The following is a 10,235-nucleotide window of genomic DNA, read 5'->3' on the forward strand; positions in this document are numbered from 1 at the left end:
CATGTATCAGTTAAGGCAAAAACTGCTTACCATTTTTTTTTTTGATTTTCTTCTTTTAGAGGGCAATCTTCATAATCCCGCTTTATTTGAAGGAAGAAATCCTGTCGTCTGGGAGGTGGCTGAGGAATACCTACAAATAGTACAGCAATATCCTTGCCCGTTGTCCTATGTCAGAGCTCATCTCTTCAAACTTTGGCATCACACGTGAGTGATTCTGTCCCAAAGGTGCTTTTTTTCAGGAAGCAACTGGACTTTCTTGTTTTTTCCTTTAAAAAGTTTCGCTTCTCATCCAAAAGCTTCTTCAGCTCTGACAGGATAGTGGGGAATGGAAGGATTTATATTCCTTGCAGACACCTGGTAATCTGCATCCTTTTTAGACAGTCCTTGAAGCACTTGGAGGTTTATCTGTGTCCTCAGGGTCACCTGAATGGTGCTCCTGGTTCTTGTAGTCTGCAATTCCTCCCCCCCCCCCCCCCGGGAAATCCATTTCTGCTCTCACACCATTCAAAGGGTGTTCATCCCAAATTGGATAGCTCAAAGTCTGTAGAGATTCTCAGTCATCCAGGTCATGGTTGTCCCAAAGGTGCTTTTTCATGAGGCAAGTCCAATTGCCTTCTGAAAAAGCACCTTTGGTATAAACATGACCTGGATGACTGAGAATCTCTATAGATTTTGAGTGATTTTGCTGTTTGTAGTGTTTTATGCGATATCTCACAGCGGGTTTCCACCATTGGTGTAAGGAGCGGAATTTCATGGCAGAGGAGAATGGAAGCTGTACATCTCATCTGCTAAAATTAGACTGAAATCTCCTCTTCACCATTTGTGTTGGTTTCTCTCAGGTTGCAGATTCACCAGCAGCTACGTGATGAATTAGCAAAAGTGAAAACACTGGAAGGACTCGTGGCTGTCAACAGGGAGCTGAAGTTGCATTGCCAGGTACCAGCTGGTGCTTTGGGTGTTGCAGTAGCCCTGAACTTTTCATGGGGAAAAGCTTGGTACTGTAGGACTTCTCTTTGTCAAATAAGATAAACTGATGTCTCGTAACAACTTCTTATTACTGAAAGTGTGTAATGATTGCAGCAGATTTTAGCCAGTTGCTTTCTTTATTTCTTCCTATTGCTCCTGGGGTCCAGCCAGGCCCACTGGGTTTCTTTAAAAATAGAGGTAGCAAGTAGGTGGGTTAGGTGTTGCCTACTTGGGGACTTATTAAAAACTGAAAAGGAAGGCAAAAAGGGAGAGAAGGCTGTGCCACTGCTATTGTTGATAGGGCTAAGGGGCGTGCAGGAAGTATGGTATGGGCAGGGAGTTGGAATAGATTTGCTTTGGTGTGAGTAGGGGTAAAGGAATGTGTAAGAAAGAATAAGAGATGGGAGTTGATTCTTAAAGTAACAGCACTTGTGAGTAAGGTTAAATGATGAGTAGGAAAAAGAGGCAGGATGAATGAATGGTAGGACAACTTCTGCGATGAGAGCTGCTATTCCAGCATGCTGCTATTTCTCAAAATTCCCTATCCAAATATGTGAACAATGCTTGAACAGTCTCCATTTTCTAGTTTCATCGAATGGTTTAATACCGGAGTCCCCAACCCCTAGGCCATGGCCCACTATTCAGCCTTGAGCCATTCGGAGTCAGACAGTGGAACGGGCGCACTTGCATGAGCAGCGGGTGACCACGTGCTCATGCGCCATTTGCGCAAGCGGCAGGCACGTGTGCCTGGCATTCACCTAAATGGAGCTGCGCGTGTATACTTACCTGCCGCTCACACAGAACCATCCCCTCTACCTCTCCCCCTGCCGGTCCGCAAAGCTGGAAAGTTGGGGAACTCTGGCTTAATACATGCTTATGTATTGGTTTTATGCATTGTTTTTATTTTCATTTTTACTTTATCAGGCTAGGGTGGTTCTTCCCTATAAAAATTGAATTTGTCATTGTTTCTACTCTATATGTAGGAAGAAATAGCGCTTTTGAAGGAAGAAGAGAAACCAAAGGGAGGATTACCTTTCTTTCACTGGATTTGTCAGCCATACCTAAGACCAGGGTGAGTGCTTATATTGCATTGTTAATTTGTCAGATTAATTTGTGCAATCCATACAGTTTATCAAAGTAATCTTGAAGGTGCAGGAATATAGTACTGGAATGATAGTTTAAGAAGTCTGTCCATGGCACTCTGAGTTTTTTTCACTCTGCCATGTAACAAGAGCTGTAATGATAATTGCAACAGGTGATATTTTCCCCCTGAATAGCCCTCCTTGTATGTATTGAGGTGTATGTGTTTGTTACTTCCGAGTTGATGTTGAAACGAATTTTTTAAAAAAACTTACTCGGTATACACTTCCTTCAGGATAGGAAGCAAAAAGGTGATTGGAAGACTATTTTTCCCTCTTTAATCTCTGTTTATATAACTATTTATAACTGATATTCATCAGTGTTCATCCAATTAGTGTTCTCTCACATGACCTCATATCTTTTCTACAATGGAACAAAGATGGCAGGAGAACATGTGGTATCTCTGCTTTGTTATTTTTAAGGAGCTTCTGTAGGGTCTTAAATTGGTGGTATTAGCAAAGAAAGTAATTGTTGGCTTGCATTTTAGATGTTTTCATATTCAACCTTCACAGGCCTAAGGAAGCGTGCAACAAAAATGCCCCATCTGGCATAGAAGGAACTACTCGGGGGAAACGAGCTCTGGAGGATGAAGAAGATGGGAACTCTGATTCTCTCTCAAAAAACAAACAAAAGAAGAAGTTAAGGAATCCCAATAAAAGCTTTGATCCCTCATTAAAACGTAAGTTATAAAGCTGTATATATATAGTCGATGGGTATAACTGTACTAAAAATAGGAGCATCAGGCATTTATATTTCTAAAATATATCTTTTCAAGCATAGGGAATGGAATTTCTCAAAATTTCTGCAACTACAAGTCACCAAATAAACATTTGGAAAATGTTGGGACTGTGCAATTAACATATAGTCCCTCTTTGTATTTAAGTGCATGGCAAGGGTAGGGATTTCTTAGCATCAGGTGAGAGAATAAAGGAATAGATGCCATCGCTGTGCTGAGAGAGAGAGGGTCAAAAGGTGCTGGAGTTTTGTATTTGCTGCATTTTAAGAGCAATTAAAGAACAATGGTTTAAGGCAAGGGAATACCCTCCTATTTGGAGGACCCTGATTCTTGCAGTGCTTCAGAAGATCATATTCTTCACACTGGGTGTGTCATTCCTCCTCCAAGCTGCACATCCCCTTCTCATGCTCCTTCAGAAACCTTCTCGTCTTACCCCGGTCTCATGAGAATGGGTAAGTCTACTATTCTTTAAATAGTGCACCCATTCTCACAACACTTGGGAAGCGAGGTAGCCAAAAGGAGGGAGAGATGGGGAGGAGTTCTAATTACCATGTCCCTATGATCGCAAGTGTGGGCATCTGCCAGGGACCCAATATTTTGTTCATGTGGCTGCAAAGGGGTATTGTAACAACTGGAAGCATGGGTCATAAGTCCAGTTTTTCAATGCTATTCAGCTCCTTGAATAGACGGACAAATAGGGCTACCTGTAAACAGTACTATTTAAAAAAGTTTAGAAACCAAATTTTGAATAGAGACCATCCTTTTTTAAAAATTAGGCGTTTTTCCAGGCCCTAACAACAAAAATACTACAATTTACTAAGATCCATATTAACACTCCCAGAGATAATTTAGTGCAATTTTGGAAAAGAGATATTTCCAATGGTGTCAGATTGGGAACTTAAACCTGGAGAATATGGAACATTGGGAGAATTAACAGCATATATTCACAATAGAAGTTTGACTAAATTCAAGCAAAAACAACTTCAGTATATAAGTATACAGCACAACAATTTTAAACATTTAGAGTATGTTTTTAAGGGGAAAAAGAATTAATTAAAAGATTTGAAGTTAGAAATAGGTGAACAATTGAAATCTTTATAAATATTACATACCAGAGTGTAACAAAAGGGAAGTTAGAAACTAAATATTTCATTAACAATGGATATCAATAAGTTAATTAATCTATTGATAAATTTCCTTTTTTCTATTGGATGATTTATCTTTAAGTAATAAAAATAGACAAGCATTTCAAGCTTTCAACTCAGACATGTAAAAAGGCCTTTAAAATATGTTGTTTTTTGTTTAAAATAATTGAGTGCATTCTGCTTTTTATGATTAACCCTTTATCAACAATATACTGAGCACCAATTATACAACTTTTACAATTTCTTTGTCCACTTACTGATATTTTTTTCTTTTTAAAAATTAGGCATTTTTCCAGGCCCTAACAACAAAAATACTACAATTTACTAAGATCCATATTAACACTCCCAGAGATAATTTAGTGCAATTTTGGAAAAGAGATATTTCCAATGGTGTCAGATTGGGAACTTAAACCTGGAGAATATGGAACATTGGGAGAATTAACATAATTTATTAATATGTTAATAATTTATTAACATAAACATGTAACATAAATTAGCATATATTCACAATAGAAGTTTGACTAAATTCAAGCAAAAACAACTTCAGTATATAAGTATACAGCACAACAATTTTAAACATTTAGAGTATGTTTTTAAGGGGAAAAAGAATTAATTAAAAGATTTGAAGTTAGAAATAGGTGAACAATTGAAATCTTTATAAATATTACATACCAGAGTGTAACAAAAGGGAAGTTAGAAACTAAATATTTCATTAACAATGGATATCAATAAGTTAATTAATCTATTGATAAATTTCCTTTTTTCTATTGGATGATTTATCTTTAAGTAATAAAAATAGACAAGCATTTCAAGCTTTCAACTCAGACATGTAAAAAGGCCTTTAAAATATGTTGTTTTTTGTTTAAAATAATTGAGTGCATTCTGCTTTTTATGATTAACCCTTTATCAACAATATACTGAGCACCAATTATACAACTTTTACAATTTCTTTGTCCACTTACTGATATTTTTTTCTTTTTTAAAATGCTTCTTTGTTTTTTAGTGGTTAAATAAAAATATATGCTACACAGTAATTGCATCACAAATTTTGATATTCCTGAAGTTTTGGGACAGAACAAAAGCACTGAGCATTGTCCAGGAGTAGAGCCTCTGTTGGTTGTGGAATGTTTTTAACTGTTGTTTGAAGTCTCTATAAGAACAGTTTTAACTGACAAATGCAATCCTTAGTTGTCTTGTTCTCTATATTCTTTCTCTTCAATAAATCTGTTACATCTTTTAGCTAATAGTGGAACATTTAATTTCAAAAACTATTTGAAGCAAGGCCAACTGAATATTGCAAAAGAGTTGCAAGCAGAAATACTATTCCGCTCTTTTGTAACCCTGTTAGCTTTATAAAGGTGTTGCCTTCAACAGGTATTATATTTTTTTCATGGCCAGCATCTCATCCTAGCTTTTTATTTAAATTAGGGTATTTTAAAAATCTCTCTTTAACTATTTTTTTCCAGACTTGATTTTAATTTCAAGAGATAGAAATTGTATGTCACTTTCTGGGGAAATGTTTGAAATAACCTGAAATCTAATTCATTTTCTTTGTTTCAGCTAAATATGCAAAGTGTGATCAGTGTGGAAATCCAAAGGTGAATCTTTAAACATTTCATTAATGCGCTAATCGTTACAACCTGGAGTGGAATGATAAATGCTTAAAAATCTTGTGCATTGAGCCAAGGGACCTGCTGCCACATTAGTTTCAATAATATTCCTCCCAGTAAAATTGCGATCTAAAAATTTAAATGATTGAAACTATTTCATCCTCTAGTCTTTAAAATAAAGTCATAAGCACTATGTTAATAAGAAATCAGTTATCATATGCCTTCATTATAGGCTTAAATGCTGTAAGATGCTTGCTTAGAAAGGTAGGCCAAAAAGGCAGACAGCTTTCTTAGAAACCATACAGCATAACCCAGTCTAACCTACAGCCCTGTTATTTTCTAGAAGATTCCCATGCAAGTATGAACTGGGTCTGACCGTCCTTGGCAAAATCAGTTTAGTCCAATGAAATATCACTTACCAGTAGATCTTAGAACAAGGAGATTTTACTAAGTTATCTGGAAATGTACTGCCACCTACAGGAAGCACTTTATACCACTTCTCTTAATTTTAAAAACCTTCACTACCAAAGCACAGTACAGCGAGTCCTCACCTATCTCTTGCCTCATTTAATAATTGTTGAAGTTACAACAGTGTAAAAAAATTGCTTTTGCAACCAATCTTTGCATTTGTGACTGCTGCAGTGTCCTACAATGATATGATCACCATCTCTGTGCTCGCAACACTGGCTTGCAACAAGCAGAATTAATACAGAAGGCAACATAAAATACGTCACAGCTATGTGATGCTTCACTTAACAACAGTAGTGGTTTGCTTAACTACCAAAGGGACAGTGAGGTCATAAGACTCATGGTCACATGATTTTTGCTTAGCAACTGTGGCAGTTAGTGATCGAGTTGCTGGTTCCAATTATAGTTGCTAAGCGAGGACTACCTGTAAAGAGAAGCATAATGCTATCCAAATCTATGATGGATTCTTTAAATTTTTCTGCATAGTAGGAATAGATAGATTAAACAAGAAGGAATAGATTTGTATCCATAAGGGAGTTGAATCATAAACCATCTGCTGTGATTGTGGTGAATAATCAACTACTGGATCTTGCTTTTTTCTCAAAGACAATTATAGACAAATAATACAGTGACATCAACATCTGCTCAAGAAAAAAGATGGCATGTATTACTGCCTGTGGTGGGATCATAACTGACTAAACATTTGAGTTTGTTGTGCTTTGGCTTGTATATATATATTTTATTGGTCAGTGGGCCTAATAGATTTTACTTCCACCAGATTATATAAATTATTCTAAAAAGGTCTGCTGTCTGTCTAATCCCGTCTTCTGAAATACAAACATATCAGTAACTCTTTTCAGCTGTTGGAACATTAGCTATTTTCATCTTGGGGAAACTTGTGATCATCAGGATAATCCATAACCTGCAGTGTTTCTTGACACTGGTCTGTTGAGGGGGGGGGGGAACGGGGGGGGTAGCAGAGTTCATGTATTAAGGTTATTTTTCAGTAGGATGTTCTCTCAATGTAGCTGTGGTAATTTGTCTGCACCATAAAGTTAATATTATAATCTTTAGTCCATATCTGTACAGCTTGGGAGTAGATGGCTATTTTGTCCAAATACTTAGATGGGTGGGAAATGTTGGCAAGAGTCAATGTTTTAATGATAGTGATGTGATTTGCCATGGTGTTTAAGGTTTACCTAGATTCTTCTAAAATTGATGTGTCCACTTTGTCAGTGTTCTAGATCTTTAAATAAATCTGCATGATACACACACATTTTAAAAGGTTTCAGCAAAGCTTGGGAGGCTTTAAACAGATGATATCCTCCTTTTAAGTCTTGCCCTTTTTTCCTGGATTAGCAGTAAATCCTATTAAAGGGAGGATGAATTATCTTTTTCTTAAGAAATGGCAATCTATTAAGAGTTTTTTTTCTGTTTTTAGATTCCTTTCACACTTTAATTCAGGGACTACATAGAACTTACTGGCAATGTGATATCATATGAAAAATGAACTAATTTGCATCTCTTCGTAGGGTAACAAATGCGTATTTAATCTGTGTCGAGGCTGCTGTAAGAAAAGAGCTTTCAGAGAGACAGCAGATTGTCCTGGTGAGTGTCTATGTAACGAAAACTCAGTTTTTCAAAATAACAAGGTACTAAACTTCTAAAGGAAGGAATTTTTAAGTATGTTGCATGATTTTATACTTGTAAATATATAGCTTACATTTCAAATACTGTTTACTCCAAAGGCAAATCAGAAATATTTCCTGGAAATAACATGCTTGATTTAATAAAATCAAAGCAGATTTTCTTACATCATTACCAAAAAAAAGGACTACATCCAAATTATAGCATGACAGTTACACCCTTTATTCCCCAAATAGCTCTAGAATATATTAACCACAGTCAGTTAAGCTATGATCCTGTATGTAAAATTTACTTTCAAAATAATTCTCTCTTTTGAAATACTAATAACTATCATCTTTTTTAAAAAATAACTCTTGTGGTTTTATTTTCATCTGATGTATGTGATTCAGGAGCTAAATTGTAAGGATTTTTTTAAAAAAATGTTAATTGTATGAATTTTGAAAGCCACATTACTTTTAATACAGAAGTGACCTTCTTTAATCAAGTCACACAAAAATAACTCTCAGAATCAGATCAGCAAGTGGTCATGAATAAACATTTCTGTTACTTTTATAGAGAATCCTGTCTTGCCATAAAGATATAAAATTATTGGGTTTTTTACTTTCCCTTTAAATAATCAACTTCTGCGCAGTGGCTTTTAAAAATTAATGTCAACCCCATTTTAGCCATTTGATCATAGTAATAATACCATTTGTATTTGGGATCATTTTAGTTTTCTGCTTAATATAGCAACCTTCTGAATGGAATCTTTTCCATTTCTTATTCTTCAGCTGCTAGCCATTCAGGATGTATTGTCTTCATTTGCTTTTTCAGGTCACGGTCTGCTTTTTAAAACCAAACATGAAAGGTCTATTTTGTGGAAAAGTGGCCAATCCCATATGGAAAATATTAACCGGACAACACAGCAAGGTGAGGTGGAAGAAACAATGTTGCTTAAAGAGGCTCTCAATGGTATGGCATGAAACCTTGGAAAGCCCTCCTGGATCTTCTGACTGCCCTCCCTCCTCCCTCCCTGGGCCAAAGAAACCTCTGCTTCCAGAACACAGCTGTTGACACCACAAGGCCTGTTTTAAAATTAATGACAAATTTTACTTAAGAAAAAGTTACTTTCTCAGGGAAAAGTCCTGTAATGGAAATAAAAGGATGCAATTAAAGTTTTCATGCTGTGTTGAAAAGACTTCAAAGACTGAGCCAGAAGTTCTGGCCTTACAATGCTGCATTGGAGACATCTCTAAAGATACGACCTGCCTGTTTTAAACTTTATGTATGGTTTTAAAATTGGCAAATAAAGCTTTTATAAAAGTAGTTTTCTGGAATATTATAACTAAAACACAATTAAGGCACAGTATGTATGAACTCTAAATTTTTAAAAAAATTAAAGGTTTGTTTGAAGCTGGCATTGGGCACAGGCAGGATGATATGTGTAAAAGGACAGTAAAGCTCAAAAGAGGGAAGCGTAATTAACAGGACAATGGACTATTGGCTTTAGATTTTTATGTTTTTAGCTTAATGAAAATAGTGTGTCTGCAACTGCTTTTGTTGGAAAACTGCAAATCAGCAAGTCAAATGATGCCAAAAATGAAAGCAGAACATTATGTGTTTCGTGTTGATTTTGAACAATGAAAACAATGTTTTTACTAATGGCACAGAGGTTGGCTTCTGACTAATGGCACATCTATGGCTCCTGACCTAATTTGGTACTGGTGTTAGCCTGATTTCCCTTTTAAAATCCTGTAATGATGTTGCTAGTTGTTCTTGCCTTGCAATCTTAGTCCAGGAAGGAAAACAGAAATTTCCACTGAAATTTAGTTTTGGTCCTAACTTACTTGCCCAATCTTGGATACCTCCAGTGGATTGTCCTTTAAGAGATAAGGATAAAGGGTTACTCACCTCTGTGATGGATGGTATATTAGAGCAGGTTATATGCATCATAAAGGACATTGACTAACCATAAGCCCATTCTTTAATAAGTTAGTTGGGAAAGAGTTACTTGGGCCATTTACTAATCTCTTTCAAAAGAGATATAAGAGAAATAGATTTCATTCTAAAATAGCTACACTAGAAATATAAAGGTTTTTGCTTTCAAGAGAGAGCAAGGTTTTGAACATTCTGTGAGTTTGTCTGCACATCAACCCATGAATATTGACATGTTTGGGAACAAATATTGCTGAAAGAGTAATTCTCATTATAACACCCACACACACACCTCCACTATGGATATCAGATAGGCCATTAGGAGAAATGTTTACCCTTATCAGACTATCGTGATTTTTAGAAATAAAAGCCATTACATTAAATGGCTGTCCAAGGAAATGTTAGTATCTTTTAAATATTTGGGCACTTGAAGAACTAGAAATAATTCAGAGTAAAAAATCTTGTTACTATATTGTGACTCAGAAAGATTTCTTCTAACAGCTTCATAAATTATCTTAGAATGACAAAGACATGCCTCGGATTGCATGCTGTTTACTTGGCGAAGAGCAGCCCTTGGACTTGGAAGGCCATTTGGTAGAATGTTGCAAA

At 36.0% G+C, this 10,235-nt stretch overlaps 1 protein-coding gene across 5 annotated transcripts in view; it reads left to right on the forward strand.

The window, feature by feature from the left end:
* DUS1L (dihydrouridine synthase 1 like) overlaps positions 1-9,017 on the forward strand; it is a 31,306-nt gene extending 22,289 nt beyond the window's left edge. For all 5 annotated transcript variants that reach the window (XM_058167007.1, XM_058167004.1, XM_058167005.1 and 2 more), the window contains 7 exons: positions 60-204; positions 840-936; positions 1,950-2,038; positions 2,619-2,785; positions 5,548-5,585; positions 7,598-7,673; positions 8,526-9,017. In XM_058167007.1, the coding sequence (XP_058022990.1) occupies positions 60-204; positions 840-936; positions 1,950-2,038; positions 2,619-2,785; positions 5,548-5,585; positions 7,598-7,673; positions 8,526-8,674 (761 nt within the window). In that variant the 3' untranslated portion in view covers positions 8,675-9,017. The remainder of the gene's footprint in view (positions 1-59; positions 205-839; positions 937-1,949; positions 2,039-2,618; positions 2,786-5,547; positions 5,586-7,597; positions 7,674-8,525) is intronic.
* Positions 9,018-10,235: the final 1,218 nt, after the last annotated feature.

Source organism: Ahaetulla prasina, chromosome 2, assembly GCF_028640845.1.
Source record: "Ahaetulla prasina isolate Xishuangbanna chromosome 2, ASM2864084v1, whole genome shotgun sequence".
In the NCBI taxonomy this organism is placed as follows: domain Eukaryota; kingdom Metazoa; phylum Chordata; class Lepidosauria; order Squamata; family Colubridae; genus Ahaetulla; species Ahaetulla prasina.